Source organism: Opisthorchis viverrini (assembly GCF_000715545.1).
Source record: "Opisthorchis viverrini unplaced genomic scaffold opera_v5_2, whole genome shotgun sequence".
Classification (NCBI taxonomy): Eukaryota; Metazoa; Platyhelminthes; class Trematoda; order Opisthorchiida; family Opisthorchiidae; genus Opisthorchis; species Opisthorchis viverrini.
This window is the reverse complement of record NW_008751658.1, coordinates 1,292,224-1,310,462: the sequence shown is the minus strand read 5'-3', so window position 1 is coordinate 1,310,462 and position 18,239 is coordinate 1,292,224. Positions and strand designations below refer to the sequence as shown.

General features: G+C 44.8%; 1 protein-coding gene across 1 annotated transcript in view; it reads left to right on the top strand.

Moving 5' to 3' along the window:
• Nucleotides 1-14,444: 14,444 nt before the first annotated feature.
• The window catches only part of T265_00192 (hypothetical protein), a gene marked incomplete at both ends in the record, with an annotated part of 36,677 nt that continues 32,882 nt past the window's right edge, over nucleotides 14,445-18,239 (top strand). Inside the window, 4 exons of the mRNA XM_009163900.1 lie at nucleotides 14,445-14,492; nucleotides 15,792-15,908; nucleotides 15,954-15,996; nucleotides 16,043-16,250. Of these exons, the coding sequence (XP_009162164.1) occupies nucleotides 14,445-14,492; nucleotides 15,792-15,908; nucleotides 15,954-15,996; nucleotides 16,043-16,250 (416 nt within the window). The remainder of the gene's footprint in view (nucleotides 14,493-15,791; nucleotides 15,909-15,953; nucleotides 15,997-16,042; nucleotides 16,251-18,239) is intronic.

The following is an 18,239-nucleotide window of genomic DNA, read 5'->3' as shown; positions in this document are numbered from 1 at the left end:
CGAGGTGGCTCCAAACGGGTGTACATTAAGGTGAGGGACGTCTGGGGATTTGTTCATATTGCCGCCAGTGTGTCGTAAAAAACTGAACGCTGCCCTATCCTACGGTAGCAAGCCTACTTGTAAGAACATCTTATTTATATCTGCAGACGAAGCAGTTACGTGAAGCCGAAAACGCAACAAAAAGCCGAGGATGTGATCTGTAAGGTCAGGTCCGGAAAATAAGCATTCGTTGTGGGAAACACCATGATCTTTCGCAGCGCAGTCAAAAATTGCACGGAACTTCCCAGACTTTAGATGGTTGAGGACCACCTAGCAACCGATTGTCGTGCCCTTTTCTTTCGTAAGTCGTTAGGGTAACGGTGTAGAGTCTAAGAAAGCCATCATCTACAACTAGCGACTTTTCAAATAACTGGGGCGTTTCTCCGTTACACTCAAGTTACTGGGTAGGTCCTATCCGGTTGACCTTCCAAGGCAGCGGTACCTGATAATGACCATCCAACAAGCTCACAGATCGCTCTGTTTTTCATAATCCCCTTCTCCCCTGGGATCAATGATTTATCTCTGCCCTTACTTTGGTTGCAACTCGATTCACACATCCTCAGCGTGTGATCCTCAACACTAGGTGACGTACTGAGGCAATTCACTGATGTTCGTTTGGATCCTGCAGGAGGGCTGGTCCGAAAATTGTCCATCCCAAGGCCGTTAGACATGCGTAGTGATGTTTTGGAAAACCCAGACTCTATTCGACTACCCACTGAGCCTTAGAAACTTTAGTTCCTAACAAAATCGAGACGTTATTTCCAGGAGTTCGTGTCAGTTGAACATCAACGAGGTGCGTCCATTTGCTAAGCAGCAATTCATCCGGGATAGAAGCCTTGGTGATTGCAAGTGACCCAATAGTGTAGGAAAATTCGTCGTCCACAACATATAAAGACTGCATGGCAAAGCTGAATGTCATGATATCCTTGATGCCGGGGCCATTTACCTATGATACATCTACGCGCGTCGCTTCCACCTCTATCCCAAGTTGCTTTGTCACGTCTGCCGTTGGTAGGTGAGTATCAAAACCATCGTCCAGCAGAGCAGGAGTTAGTAGAGTCCCCTTTGGCCCAATTAACCGAGCCCAACATAGCTTCGGGTTACCTCAATTACCGTTGAGTTTACGTTGGCAACTTTTGTGGCCTTATTCATCGTTCACTGTGTCGCGAATCAGACGTTGATGTCGTTCGTTGCATTTTGAGGCGTCGTAACATGCAGGGGCGTGACAACCAAGCGCTCTTTGGTTAGGCTCTAGGCAATTGAATCATAACTTAGGGTCTTTTGGTCTACTGAGCTTCCTGACTTAAGGGATGATGCAAAACACTTCACAGTCTTAAAGGCTATGAGTCTGAACGGTGGAAACAAGCCGTGATCGCTCTCATGGCTATGAAGTTGATGCGGGGTTTCAGGGTATGCGTCCTGAGCCTACATCGACTATCTGAGTACCATATCTTCTTAGGCTGGCTACAACATCGTAGCAAGTTGAAACAATATATACTTCTATTAAGAAAGTATACTAAATTATCAAATTCTGGCTCTGATCCCGAAGGAAGTGTCATCTGCCGTCTCAGTTAACCTTCGCTGCAAAATGCCAGGTTAAACGTTCTACTATACGCTTGAGATCGGCTGAGCAGTTCAAGTCCGCTGTGTAATGCGTTTGTCTTAATGCCAGATCACAGTTCACCATTTCATTTATCAACATTCTGAAGGCATCGACGTCTCCAGGAGCAGTGAGCCCTTAAACTGGTAGTCCGTCCATGGGCGACAGTGCATGTCGCGCAACCCGCCGAGGAGCGTTCTAAGGATATCCGTGGCCATTTGATAGCCTGCCTTTTTGGGAAGGAACACGCGGTGTGTATGAGTATGGAGGATGGTTCTTATCCTCCGGATTGAGCCACTTGAGGCCATATAATTGGCGGCGTGCATAAATACGGGACTAGAAGTTGGCATAAGTAGCCAAGATAAACGAAAACGCGTTTAGCTATCATGATGAAGGGCAATGTTTGCCCCTATTTTCAGGAAATCGTGTTACGCTGTATGTCGTAATTAAGCGCAGTTAATTCATACCTTCCAATGAAAAATCTCCATCAGGAAAACGGTAACCCAATTGCAAGTTACCTCCTCACTAATGGCGCATAAATGAAGATAGGAACCTTTCACAGAAATGCATACTTGCATCAATTGTGAGCTCTGCATCAGGTTATTTTCTGTTACTATATTCCATCCATGTACATCCTCTCAAAGCTGCCGTGACTGAGCTCGGTAATTGGACTCGCCTAATTTTTGCGTCTTGGCGACCATAGCGATCTAATCGTTATTCAAATACCCACCTGTCTACAACATTCATTGAAAATCTTGTAGCTTTTTACTGCTATTTGGCGAACGCCACAGACCTTTAGAATATGCCGCGATTGGTTTCATGCCTTGCTCGGAAATCATTATCATATACTAGTCGGTGGTGCTCGGTGGTCATGAATGTTTACCTACTTAACCAAAATCCAATAACAACATATCACTGGAAAATGTAATTTGAATAGCCTAACTCCCCGTGAAAATCTCAGTTCTGATAAACTTGTTTTCCGCAACAGTTGTTTGAATTGACTATTCTTGATCGGTCTTTTGTTGTTTGGTTTAATTTTTAACGCTTATTAGAAAATAGTGTGTGCAATACGATAAAACGTTTCAGTTAAATTTGTAGACAGGTGGTGCAAATTTATATGGCCTGAGTGACATCTGCATTTGTTATGATGCACGGTGCACCCAGTGGCGCGAAATTAGATAAAGGATTGCTTCTGTGTTTAGATGGTATATTTCCCAGTTCCTGAGGAAATACCAGTCAGCTCACGCCCTTTCCCGAATGGACGGATGCGGCTCTGTATGTTCTTTTAGCTTAGAAGTTCGCATACAAGAGAGTTATCATCACTGAATCATCCAGCAACGCTTGTTGGCTTGTAGAAAGTCCGGCAGAATTCATGCTTCCGGGTCCCTACGTTCACTCAGACGATTCCAACTGGTCGCCAGAATGTCAAAACGTTGTAGTCTGGTGTATAAAAACTAACTTTGGATGTTCACTCAACGTTAGTAGAAAAATTGTTGTTGCCATGTAGGCGATGAGTCGTCGTTGTTGACGACAATGTGGCCACTCACGAATGTTGGTGTGTAATATGCCAACATTACCAGGGAGTAACAAGAAATTCGGTCATACAAATCTATATGATGAGCCTCTTGATACAATGCTTATGGCCTTATGCTAAATAGGAACTCGCAACTCCTCCATTCCGTTAGTCATTATCGTAAAGTACGGACCAAATTCAACCCGTGTTTCCTATTGCAATATGATAAGCCGTCAGTTAAGGTGTTGGCTTGGTGCGGTCTCGGAGTTCCGAATCCATTTATTCCGCTGTGGGACACTGAAGTAATCTGTTTCATCCTCGTACAGGCAGGCCGTTTAACCTCAAACCTCAGAAGGAGCCAGGAAATCTGCGGTCGTTTTTAATAGGTGCTCAGGGCTATGAATATTCATCAGGGCATTTATCGAAACTCGGAACCACCGGGTAGAGGCAAGAATTGTAGTTTCTGGTTTTTAGGTTGCACATGAGGGCGAAGTGACGGGACGATCACTGAGCTATCCCAATAACCAAGTAAAAGAGTTTTATTTGGTACCATTTTCGCGGGCACAAGCCTCAATATGCTTCTGTAATGGTGCTATGCAACACGTTATCTATGTTACACATGTCGCATATGTATATATACTCTAGGTGATTCTTGGATACAAAAATAAACTAAATCAGCTTTTTGGCACATTACCAGGAAGCAAAATGAAATCATTTGGAAACAAAAAACAAGCGAATTTCGCTCCTTGAACGGATGAGCGGATAGCCCCAAAGAGTCCGTTGATACGAGACTAGATCGAATAACCAAGGCCATAAAGAAGGTTTGAACTTATGTGCCACTGAGTCTTTCAATACTTCACTAGGAGATCTGTAATCGGCACAGTGCAGATTGTCAACATGAACAGCGCTGCGTTACCTACTTACCTAAGCAAAGTATTAAATCGGAAGTGTTTGGTGAAGTGAGCATCATTGTTTCACATTAAGATTTTTATATGGTTGAACCTAATGAGACAGATTTAAAAGCATTGTGACATTTCCTGTTTCACTTTCTACCTTAACCGACAACAAGTACACTACAACGTCCCATTTATTTTTGTTTACGCTGCTATCACCGGCGTCACGCGCCAGGATTACAAGCTTTGCACATCAGATCAAGTTGTATTCATGTTCGTGCATGTACTGAAAACGGATAGGCACCCCTCCGTCCAAATTGCACACAATAAATAGGTCTATAACAACATACACACACATGCACAACAGGACAGGCAGACAACCGAGCTCCCCAAGTCTCCACGTCAAAGTACGGGAAACATGTAGCAGCTATACTACAGAGAAGACAAGTAACTCATCCAAAACTTGACTCAAAAAACCTCAACAATTGTCGTCAAACGATAAATCTTTTCATGGCTTATGTCACCTTTGCATTGCATATATTTTTATCAAGTGCACATAACCATTGTTTCCTCTGCGGAATGGCTGCTATATGTGTTCCGCAGTTGTTCGTGGAGGCTAGTAGAGATCGGTTGCCTTCCACTCCTGTGTGCGCGCGCGTGCATGTATGTTGGACCGAGCTTCAGTTGAACAGAGCAAGGTGTTCGTGTTCCTCCAGTTGCTTTGACATCCCAGAACCATGCACAACTGTTTCTTGTGCATGTGAGCTGGGTCACTCTGCCCGTCTTGCATGTGCCGCGTAAATTACTCCTAGCAGATTAACTGGACACCTAGATTAGAAATCTCCCATTGTTAGTGCGTGCGAACTAAGTTTGTTGAGCTGTCCGGTGTGAGCGACGTAAGGCGCATCTCAGATAGCTCGCCCTCCGTACGTCACACATGTAAGCCAGGATCGCATGAGCCACACGGGCTGCGTTTGGCCTATATAGGTAGGCACGACAAACCCAAACAAAGAACATGAGGCATAGTTTACTTTCGGAGTGGTAATTAGCGGTCAGGCATGTAACTTGCAGCATAATAAACACGATAAACATGTTGCATCGAAGCAGGTGACAACCCGCCGGTAATGCTCGCAAAACACAACACGTCATGTCAATTATGAACGGTGACATTGCTGCAAATGAACACGTTTAACTGTTTTTTTAGTGAAATCAGGCTGTTTTCGGAGGACAAATCATCCACGAATTAAGTACATGTCCAATAGTGGCATTCTCAAATTTTCTCAACCCCCGGGATCGAAAGGTGAGTAAAAACTATCAAGTTCAAACTAAGTTGATGTTTCCCTCAGCATTATCACTCTGAACAAAACTTCCTCATCTGTCAGGACATTGTTCTGGTTACCTAATCAGACAGAATGAATACCAACGGGGCTTGCGTAGGTCTTGACTCAACAAGGACATTGTGGGAGACCAGAAATTCTACACATTCTTTCGACCATGAAACTATTTAAAGCAAACTTTCATCTTCAGCTGACCACACTTTCCAGGAGGTCGAAATATTTTGTTTCACCAGATGCCGGCCCTACTTCGAGGTATACACTGAGGCAGTTCCTGGCAGCAAACCACTTTTTACTGCAAAACCTTTGCAAGGGAAATAAAAAAATTTTAATCCAAAAATTTTGCCTCATTTTGTATCTCAAACAAAATGTCACTTTAATCTACCTTTATTTTGTCGAGTTTGTTTCAACTAACTTCCCTTCTTAATTATTGTAGCGTATTACACTTTCAACTTGCTGCGTCATGGCTCCAGATGTTCGCTGAACAATTGAGGCCTATCTGCTTTTCATCCTTCGTGGCATCTGGTAACGACGTAAAGGAAAACATGGCGAATAACCAATTAGTATTTGCGCCCGTAGCCAATGGTCGGAGCACCAACACTGTTTTGCGTCATTGGAAATGCTGCTGGAGGCCAGCAAGAAAAGCGAAATGTCAGGGAATCCGAAAAAGCTAGTAACTTTAGCTCATTTGCTATTAACGCACAGTACGCGAGACCTCGAATGTTTGGTGCGCTTTCGTTGAAGGATGAGTGATAACCATCACTCCGTCAATTTTGGTTATCCGGAACACAACCTTGAGGTTTCTGAGTTTTTTGTATGATCGGTGTATCGGCGGCTAACTGAAGAGGATTTGATCACTTGCAGGGCTCTGTTGAAATGTAAAACGCTGTCCTATGAAGTGCAGAGTTTGAATCCGATGAATTCGGCAGGACATACACAACTACCGCCGGTGTTGTCAGCCACATATGTTGAGTAAGTGGCGCACTGTTGGCTGATGCTTCGGCAGATGATATCCATTCGGTCTTGGCTAAACTTCGGGACATCGGACGCGTGCTTGCGCTGCAGTTAGGAGAAGGTCACTATAGGCATATATGCTTCCCTAGATGACAGCCGGGAGTGCGGTCCCGAACCTTTCCAGATAAGGCGAATGCCGATGAAGCAAGCAACTGTCCGTTCTAAACACTTTCGTATAGAAAAAATAACACCTGGCCCGCAGATTCACACTCAGCACTTTCCTTATCACAGGTTGCACGTTCAGCGGACGCCTGATTATGTATGTCTTCTCGGAAAGCGAAAGTTTGTTCCCACGCCTAGGCTGTTCGGCCTATTCAGGGAAGTGATGGGCGAACAGTATTCCTTGAAGTACTTTGCGACGGATAAACTGGGGGCACAAATGCTGGCAGTGACAGTAGTGTTCGGCTGCAACGTCATGTTGTGCTACTTCCATATTGGAAAAGCTATAGGAAGTTAGGTATGTATCACGTGACACCTGTGTATTTGTGATCGTAATAACATTCTGCGAACAGTGGGACATATTACATCATATAGCTCACCCGGACAATGCCGTACAAAAGGATTTTTTATCACGCTAACAACACAACGTCCAAGAACTGGAACTTCTGCGCCACATGGACACACGATTGATCTGTTACCATACGGCCCACTCGCTGCACCTAACCCGCAAATGGACAGGGCCCACACAACCCGAGATTGTACGTTTTAGTAATATGAACAACAACCGTCCGAAAAACGCAAATGTTGGGCTAAAACTGGGTGCGCTATTCAGATACTGAAACATATCATGTGACGTTGAGTCGCGCAGCTTATGCGGAAGTATGTGTACGTCCTACCTTTGAGATTGACAAGAAATCCTGCTGAGTGATGGCTACGTTCCGTACGTTCGTTGTTGAATGATTAAGCACTTGAGACCGTGATCATATTTTGGAACAAACAAGGTGTGACCGGTCTAGATTAGCTGACTGAGAGTCCTTGGTGCAAGCAACCAGGGTCTTCTCAGACAGTTGACACCTATGTGAGATAATGCACGTACTCCTCCTACTGGCTGATGTGTGTTCCCTGCAACGATTCGTTCTGCGTATTTAGAGCGGCAAGAACCCCTCTTCGTATATATTGTATCCCTCATACGTGTTCCCAAGCCACCGCCGACATTTTCTGACAGCCTATGTAAACTGAACCAAGTGGTGAATTAAGGCGTTAGGCCTGGCACTCAGGAAGGCCACGGACTTCATCAAGCAGTTAAGCGTTCTCGGGGTAATCCTGTTGTGTGAGAGCTCGGCGTATGTGACTAAAAACCGTCCGTCGGTTGTTGATGATCACCTGAAACCAGATGACGGTCTGTGGACACAGAATTTGGCTTTTGTGCGCCATGTGACCATCCGACTAGTGCCGGTCACCGCTGGTGTGCAATGAACCACTTAGCATATCAAGTCGACTGTCGTGATGGCGATCTTTGTCCGATGTGCGGTCCACAGGTAATTAATTTATCCTTTGTGCCCAGCTCTCGGCCCATCCGGAAAACGCAACGATGTAATCGCTAGCCGATCAGCAATGAGAGCAAATGGAGAGACCTGAACCGAAGCACAGATTCCCGGCACAACATGTAGTAGAAGTCTGCGCGCAATAGTATTTTTTCTACATAGCTGAGAAATAGTTAGACGTGGGTTGATGGCTTATCACAAGAACCTATTCTGCATAGCGCCAATTATTGGAACGAAACGACGACGACTTCACGATGATGACGTGCAGCTCATACAAGGATCATCAGTTCCAGAGTGTTCGTCTGTCGATGAGACCTGATGCATCTAATGTAAGTCATGTATGTCCTAAGGCTTTAAAGCCAGTGGATACCCAGCTGCAGGATACCACGTAGTGCGAATCAGTCGTTGAAGATGGCGTTGCGTAAAGATGCGAGATTGTCTCCACTGAAGTGCTCCCTTTATATTTCTCCTAGTATGTCGGCCGACCACCTCATAGTGGCAGTTTGATAACCTTGCCTATATATTCGTCCAGTTTCAGGATGTAGTTTGCCGCCTAACGTAACGTCCGTGCATGGGTCATCAACGTCTGAAAACCCTGCGTTCTTCCGACTTTGGACAAGTTATCGGAACACAATAACTGTACATACGCGATGACAGCTCGGAATAGTAATTTTCGAGGTATATTATATATAATTCGGTATTCGTCCGGTCGGCCAGATATAAATAACAAGAGCTATTTACAGGAGTGGCACTTCAGCATATTTTACGTCAACAGTTACAATTTGGACTATGGAAAGTCCACTGAATTATTTCAGCTGATGAACTACCCGCAATTTGGTCCATTCTAGGCGATTCACTTAAGCGATTCACCACAATTCGCAATATATTACTGCATTGGACAACGTTTCCGCTCACTTTAACAAATCGCCCATGTAGATGATTTACCAACCAAATCAGCATACATAGGCAATCTTCAATATGAAGTGGTAACCTTGGAGAACTCAGCTCCCGTCGAGAATATTTAACGGTATTCATTGATCTTCAAATATCTTCCAGTTGGAGAGATCACCCACGGCAGGAAGTCACAGAAAACTGCGTCAAGGACAGAATGATATACCGAAAAATGCTGAACTCGAAAACATGTTTCTCGGAACGTTAATTCTAATCTTCGGACTCTGACACACCGGCTGATGACCAGAGTGGTCCTGTTCTTATTGGTTGGCATATGAGTCAATCAAAATCGAGCATTTTTGGTTGACGCTTTTGGCCTATCATGAATCAGTAAGGTTTGTTGCTTGAGGAACCGGGTTTCCATCTTAAAAACAGTTGTAAGAACCCTTCTTTCCTTTCTCTAAAGACCACATCAGGCTTCCATGCCACTCGGATTACTGTAGTGAGCTGAACAGCAGGCCAGAGACCAATGTAGTGATTGAAATTCCGCTTTCTGTAGGGAATCCATAAAGGACGCAGCAGTGTCATCTGAAGTCTACAGAGAGCACTATGTAGACCTGTATGCTAACCCCGAAAACTCGTCACATCTGGTCTTTTGACTTAACCAGGAGCGGCCTCCAACCAACCTGGTATTCACGGAGGCCATTTGTCAACTCTTGCACAAGATGAACCCCTTCGGCACCTTAGGGCCAGATGGGATCCATCCAGGGACCCTGATGAAAACGTTGCCCACATTGGCAAAGCATTCATATCCTGTGGTTTGTCAGTCACCCAACGAAGACAACCTTCTCTCTTGGAAGTTAGCGATTGTCACTCTAATCCCCAATGATGTTGACTGACGATCGCCCGTCAGCTACAGGACTATTAGCCTTTCTAGCTTGTCCTGAAAGGAGTTGAACGCATATCAGATCACCTGACTATCAACAAGTTGATATCGCCACGCAACACGGATCCCCCAAATAGTTCTTGCGTGTTGAGCTTGCTCGTACCCAACCTGAGGATGAATGACTTATATTGGATGCCATGTCTTTCCTTTTCTCAAAGGCATCAGTCAGATCAGTCCCACATATCACGCTGCTGTACAAACCTAAGTTTTGTGTGATTACGCGAACACCTTTCTCGTGCCTGGTGAGAATGGACCAGAAGACATTACGAGGATAGATACCAAAAGAACTTTAGTGTCTGGCTCTTCAAATGTGTCCTCCTCACTGCCCCATGAAACCTCCGCTGTAAAAGCATTATCCGTTCTACGGATGACTTGGCGCACCTTCGCCCGCATTGCTCGCATGAACTTACATACACTCAATCGGGCCCACATCAGACCGCTTCTTGAATACGCCAACCAAGCTGTCCACTCAGAAAGTCAGGGAGACGTTACCATCCTTGAGCGTGTCCAATGAGCTGCTACAAAAATTGCTGCCGGGTAGTTGGTACGTTGAATAACTTTCCTCCGACGGTTGTCCACGCATTACCTAGTATCCAGTTGAGCTCACTTTCAGTCGGTTGGAGGCGTTTGTGTAAATTTCTCGGGCCATGTTTGTTCAGCGGCACTAGTTCACCTGAAGGTCATAAGGGAAAATTTGTGTAGCATCGCTCACATGCTCCGCTTTGTCCAACAGGCTTACTAGTGCAACTAATCATAAAAGCGTCAGAGTAAGCGGAATCGGGCTGCTGATGAAGCGTGGGTGACTATCGTAGACAGTTTATTCCGTGCACTCATCACCCGGAATGAGAAAACCTGTCTAACAAGAGTTCGCGCTATAATCTTACCGCGTCCTTGCCCGGTAACATTGGAATAAAGGGTAAAATATGCGTGGGCGAAACGTTGATAAACGAAGACTTCAGTATCAGGTCTTTTCGAAGGTGATACTGTTGAATGTAATCAAGGATTTGTACTCGCCTAGGACCTTCCTATCAGCTCCCTGGACACTCCCAACGAGGGTCACGTGCCTCTTGTCTCCTGAGCAGGCATCTTTGCTAGCATACTCAAGAATCGGTTAGTCAGTGGCATGAATTGTCATTGATTTTCTCAAGATAAACTGAGAAAGATTTGCTTGAAGGGAGCCAAACACGAGTATCACTCTGGCTAGCTTCGCAACATTTAGTCCATTCTTCTCAAAGGCGTTTGCCATCCAAATGACATCTGTACACATTTTCCGTCCTTCACACGAAGTACCAATTTAGTGACCACTGCTTTGAGGGTCTGGCATCCGTCTGACACCTCAAGAGTTCAGGTCTTCCGCAGAAAGTTAACATAGTCGATGTTAACGGGAGCCTTGAGGAACTCCAGTAGAAAGTAAGCAAGTGTCCTAGTGCCTCAACCGCTGAGCTATCTCAAGCTCAGAAGAAGGGTAAGTTGATCCAACTTTTACTCGGAACGTTCTCTTTGAAAGGAAACCTTCCAAACCAGGGTAGAATTTCTCCATTAATCCCATAGTCTTGGAATATGTGAAGCGATGAACATGTGAACCTCAGTCGAAAAGTATGTCTTCTGAAATGAGTCCCTCGATCTTCGCTAGTGTATGACTGTCCATGAACAAGAACATGTTAGTAGGCACACAAGAAATTTTGCGGGGGGGGGATCCGTTTCGCTCCGGGGATTCAGGGTAGCCTGCTTTAGAATTCATTCCATCACATTTCACGATATGCTAGCTTGGCTAATAGACCTGTAGATGCCGGACGATAACCATTCATCAGTTTTGCAGCTTGGCGTATGGATTAACGCCTCTCAAGCGTCAAGCGACGAATGAAAGTACTGGAAAAGTTTAGCCACATTCTTCTGTTGTTGTGTGCTTGCTGCGGTTGTCCCAACGTGAGCGCCACTGGCGTCAGTTGGGCACAAACTGCAATCTAGTTACTATGACTTCAATTACTATGTCAAACGGTTGACCGTGACCACCGGCTTATCATTTAGTACGATTGAAATGCCTTTAAAACTAGAGTGGTGCCGCTCAATAGCACCTGCTGTGCACATCCGCATTGGGAGTGAGAAGACAACGAAAGATTCTTCCGCTTGATGAATCAGCATACAACCCAGCGTATCTAGGTGCCTTAGACTCCACATCACCAAAGTTCCGCTGCTGGAAGTGAGCTAGTTTAATGACGTTACTTGCCTAGATCAATCAGACGTAGCGTGCACCAACACAGGTAAAACACCGTACGAGCGAGAACAGCTTTCTATCTTGCTTGCTTCAGAGTTTAAATATGAGAGGGTTTTTGGGTTTTGAAATTGAGTCCGGGGTACTTTAGCTTGTTACTCTAAGTGGTCGGGCAGGACTTGCCACACAGGACGATGCAGGACGAATGAAATTATCAGCTTTAGTACCGGGATCTTATAGGACACTGCTCACAATAGGAAGGGGTGTGGAGAACGAAAGGGTATATACAAGTGCAGTGATCCATTGGCATGTGTTTGCTCACCAGCTCTGCCATATGCTACTGGTAAGAGGACTTAGCTAGTGGCCTGACGCAACTGCCTACGTGGTCTAGCAGTGTTTTTAGTTGTGAATTTTACGGCTGCACGTGGAACGGGATACCGTCCAATGCAAGGGCCATTAGGGCCGTTGACTTAGCCTCACAGTAGGCAGCAGGCAGATTGGGCATTTTTCACAGTACTGTTATGTTCTCTAGATGTGTATCAATCGGACTTTTCAGTTACACTGGAATCGATAAGACGGACGATTTTGCGGAAGTTGTATTGGAAACGACTGATCTGTTCCCTGGTGTGGACTCAAATGAACCAGAATGAAAAGGAGCGAACAGTCCAGTAGGATGTCGATGAGAGGCTCAAACGGAGAAAAGCTTTCATTCTGCTGGATAGATTGTTAACAAAAAGATTTTTTCATTTGCAGGCACTCTTCCCAACAAGTTATACATGTTTTTAAGGAACAAGTTGCCTTACATGTCCCAAACCCCAAAGTGGGGCCCAGGAGACTGTTCAGACGTTTATCCATTGACCCTTACATGAGAAAAAACTCGGCGTCAAAGCAACCACCAAGTATAGCACACATGAGCATAACGCCACACTAGGATAAGGTTCACTCTTTTCGCCGTGGGCTAAGCTAGCGTTACCAAAAGAGCCAAATGGGGGTTCATCAACAGATGCTGCATGTCAGCCGTTCACTTGGGGATATTTCAGTAGGATGGGAGGGTTTCCAGAATACCAACCACCGACCATGCTGAAGCATTTAGGAGCTCTTCCTAAAGAGTAGGAACTCGTGGGATTCCATGAGGATTGGTACTTTACCTCTTATTATTCATCACATACGTTAATCATCTAGAGATCACCCCGTCGAAAATGAATAAGGTTCGCCGATTATTTGGAACAACGAAGACAAATCGAAGAGAAGAAAAGATACATCTGCGCAAGCTCTGGCGTACGATTCCGAAGAAGCTTCAAAGAGTCACTATCCAAATAGTAAGAAGCGTTTTAGGTGATTGAGAAAGAGGAGATAGTGCTTGACGTTTCTCATGGTGACTTGTTGAGGATGAACACAAGGGGCTTCGGGGATAAGTGAGTCAGAGAAATCCTAGCAAGTTAGGTTTCAGACGTAGTCCAGAAATAATGAATGAGCCGAACTGTCGTTGTGGTTCAAACGTCGGATGTTTCTCGAGTATTTTCCTTTATGTTGAATCGAGCGATCTTGTGATCGATAGTCCTACAATCACTCACAGTTTGCTTACAATCCATGGCGGTGATTTGAAGGGCACTCGGCTCAACATTCATCGAACGGCTCTCAACATAAGTGGTTCAACACTGCGTTAAGCCATCCAATGTCTGTTTGCTTTTACTTGGCTTTTTATTTCGCCACCGTGTAAGCGGGTAGAAGCAAATCCAATTCGTGTGTTAGAGATGACCAGTAGAGCTTAATTTAGCTAGATAAACGTCAACTATAATGCAGGTAATTCCGCTGTTTTCTGCTGTTGATAGGATGCACCGTGGTGGACATTACGGAAATTTCCCGGCTTCTGTCTGAGGGTACGCTGTTCTAACTACCGTTTTGTCATTAAATTCTGCATAAATAAAAATAACTAAATCATTTAGCTATAGAACCCTTTTGGTGCCTAGCTGCCATGCCACAGAAGGAAGTACGGAAATTTCCCGGCTTCTGTCTGAGGGTACGCTGTTCTAACTACCGTTTTGTCATTAAATTCTGTATAAATAAAAATAGATAAATCATTTAGCTATAGAACCCTTTTGGTGCCTAGCTGCCATGCCACCAGAAGGAAGCACGAGGACTGGGATACTGCCAGGTTGCCCAAGCCTGGACAGGGGCAATTGAGTGACAGATGTCGAGTTTAAACCACGGACGATTCAGTCTGAATGAACATTCTGACCACTGAGCAAAATTCCGCGTAACCGGCACAAAGCGAGGCACAGTGGAAGAGAAGGCAACCCTTGCTTAAGGAATGGTTATTTACTGTGCTTTGCTTCTCGTCGCTTCAGCCAGGTCGTGTGGTATTGATTTCATATTCTTCCTACTGATTTTTAAAAATCTTTTTTTGTGCTTGGGAGGGAATAATCACCAACAGCAAATAATCATCAGCAAAACCAGAGGATGCTCACTGCCGTATAACCTTTTCGATTTGTTTGGACAAGGCTTTATAATGGGGAAAATGGCACAGCGAGGGGGAACCAGGGATAGCCTACCGCATACATTCAAGGTGCGCTCACAAACGATGGGAATAAAGCACACACACTGATTGCTAGTGTGTTGTTCCCGTACTTGAGTTGATGACCTACCTGCTTTCCCTTATTTATCTGACTAACCACGTAGACAACGACTCAGCCCCTTATTTTGTACAAGTCACATCATCCCAAGACCAGTCTGTACTATTGTTTGTTCAACCAACTGTCCGTTTTTCTGCTCTATGTTTTACAGCAGATTGACCAAGTGCTGATTTTCAAGGTTGCGATTTTACTTACACCTCAATATTGATTGAAATCACTTCTGGGACACAATCTCTCGTGGTTTTATTTTATGAAATAATTACGGTACGGTCCCAATCAAACAACGTCCCAAAAACTGCAGCTCGTGGATCCGGAGTGTCCGTAACTCCTAATGGTTTGTCTTCTCTGTTTTCTCCGTTCTATGTTCTGTCGTTGTATGCTAGTATTAAGCTATACGATATCATTCACCCCTAGTTGACTGCTCGACGAATACCACATAGAGTCAGCAATGCTGATCTTCGTATGAATATTATTGGAATCATACATGTAGTCCGTCACCTTCAAGCAACCAGTATATCATAGATCCGTTATGAAGTGTTGAAAACAACTTATTTTCACCATTCCCAAAGCTTGCACTGCTATTGCCCTTACCTTCAAATCATCCAGTGGAGATTTCAGTTGTGAAACGCCTTTTGAATAAACGATGTAGGGCAGCAGTCGACCTCTTAAAAACAATATATTCCCCCTTAGTGAGCTCTTACCAGGTGGCGTGTTACCCATGAATAAATTCAAGTCCATTTTAAAAAGTCAGATTCATTCTCAATGAATACTGATGGCTTCATACTTACACATTAGGGAGAGACGATACGTCTTACAGCCGACCTCCAACCGATGGTATCAGCTGAGTTTTCTCGTAATAGTAATAACAATAATAATCGTTCAGCTGTAACAATCTAGCTACCACCGCGACTGAAGGAACCACGAAAGCTGGGATTCTGCAAAGCTACCCAAGCCTTCCAGAAGTTGAGTCCAAACCATGGATTTCCCTCAACTACCGAGCTATCTCGAGCTCGTTAGGCCTTTTGAGAGTACCAAAACATTTAAGGAATGTGATCCACTTAAGCTTTGAGATCTGTCTAATTGTCAGCTGGTATCTACTGGCATCGCGGAGCAACGGTCGGGGCAGCTCTGATTCTCTGTGTATGATGATCTCTGAAGTGGTATTGACTGGTGTTTTTTTTTGTCACACACTCAACCGTTCTGTTCACTTCCAACTTTTGTACCCATCACAGTACGATCCTTATGGTACCGATCTGAAACAATGGAAAAATGTTTATATTACTCACATTGTAAATTCAAACGAATATCCTGGGGTCGGCCTCAAAGGGACGCTTTTCTTGACCGAACATGTAAGTTTTTAGATTACAGAATAATCAAGATCTCACCTTTTTCAGGAGACAAAGGTTCTGATTCATTGGGTTCCCGATCCGGATCAAGGTTTGCTTTGTTTGTATCCCCATTTGATATTTTTATGGTAACTCAGATGATTCTGTTCCGCCGGATTTGAAAAAAGGTTATGAGATTGATGTGCAGGACTTGAAACAGCTCATGTGCCGCAGGTTACCTGGTTTCAGATATCGAGCCTTGTATCTATTTATGAAAGATACAAGTCGTTACGGGCCGTTCGAATTTCGAACCGGTGGTGCGACAGAATTTATTGGCACCTTGGATCACCTAACTGAACTCACAAGGTATTTACCCTTTTCTGTTGACAGTTTTCAAATGGTTTCGAAGTGTTTTCATGCATTTTTGATTATCTTATAATCTCGCAAATGGCTGTGGTCTCCCTCCCTTGAGTCTTCCTTTCGCACTCCCACATCTAAAGCATTACTTGGATTTGAATTCGATATGCAGACGACTGGGAACTAGTGCCTCAGTATTTATCGTATATGAGGGATTCTGGTCGGCGTTTAACACTTGCTAAATGGTGACTTGATAAGTGGTACATAAGCCTAATATCATGCTATACGAAGGCTGCTTGCATGGATGCTACTGACCCGTCTGACTGCCAAGTGGATTGGCGCAGGCACCTCCCAGGAGAATTGTGGATTCCATGGCGGTTGTAGCACGATACTTACTGCGCAACAGCTTCAAGAAAGGTCCCACAAAGACCAATCAGTCGCTTCATATCCTCTTCATAGATTTCACGAACACATTCCACTCCTTCAACTGAAAGATATTGCGGACAGTTCTTTTCAAATACGACAGTATACCAAACTCAGTCAACCTCATCTTAAGTCAGACACGACGGAAGGAGAGTGAGGGTGCAAAGGAATGAGTCAAAATCTTAACTGTCTTAAAACAGTTATGCATCCTTGTTCCCTCTCTTCGACCTTCACATAACGGCCATCATGGGTACGGCTTTCGTGAATGAAGACGGTGGCCTATAGTTCGAGTGTCGGTTGTGCTATATTAGGCGCTGTGGTTCGAGGGGTGTAGTCAAGTGGTCATGATCATCCTAATCGACAGCACAGCATCAGTGTTCGACACTGATGAGTGAGTATCTCTGTTGGACACCAGAGTAAGGTCCATATTCTCATGTTTGCAGACGGCTATGTATTGTTCGCTCTTGCAGTTCAGTTCAGTTTATTAGCTATAAACAATGTAACAAGGGTATATTGGTCTCAGTCGCTACAGTGGGAGATACGGTCAAGTATTGGATGCATCGGGGACTGGGTAGCTACACATTGAAAGCGGTAGCTCTGATGCACGAATTCGCTCATCACTTGGAAACCGGCAGCACCTGGCTGAGAAGTTTGCGATGGCTGCTCCTCAGCTTGGCCTGAAACGTTCTACGCCAACATGCACTAGGTGGAGTCTCCAACACCAACCCGCGCATCAAGACTGGATAAGGGTTTGTAAACTACTGCGCAAGCGTCTGCTACCTCGGAAGCACACTGTCTGCTTCGACCATGAACTAAGATCGCTTGTTGAAGATGCTAGTATTGACTTTGCAGGAGTCGAGAAACTCTTGTGGAGGAACCGGAGGCTGAAGATGCACGGCTCTCGTACAGCAGTGGAATACGGACCACGTGCCGGCGCCAAATTCGACGCTTGAGCAGCCTTCACATGTATTGCCTGAGCGGATACTTGATGTTCACTCAACGGACACGGAAGTCGTCCGACTGGCGCTTTAGGGTGAAAATGAATACCAAGTTTACATCCAATCATCACGGTGATTGTGACTGTTTTCCGAATGGATTTGAATAGAAATCCGGACTAGTGGCCAGCTGAGTACAGAGAAACGGGACCATGATGAAAAAAGGCTTTGGCATCTGCATACATCAGTCGAAAGTCTAAAATTTGCTGGCATGCACCTCGTGGAGTGAGAAACGGAAGCACAAACATGATTGAGTGGAGGGAAACAATACGAAATGTGGCTCGTCTGTTCAGCCATCGTTAACCTCCAGCCAGAGGCAAACTTCTCCGAAAACGAGGACAGGGCATTACTCAGCTCCCCGTCGCGGAGTTCACGTCACATTGTCATACTGTCTACGAACTGTGACTTCTCGGTGAGTGGCGCGGTGTTTAGGTTTTGAAAGATTTGTTCCGCCCACTGGGCATTACTCATATGGTAGATGTGTTGCATACATATCGAATGAAATAATTCACATCATTTATTCGCTGACTTGACGTGTGGCTTCGACGTACCTGTGACCACAGGTGCATCTTACCGCTAT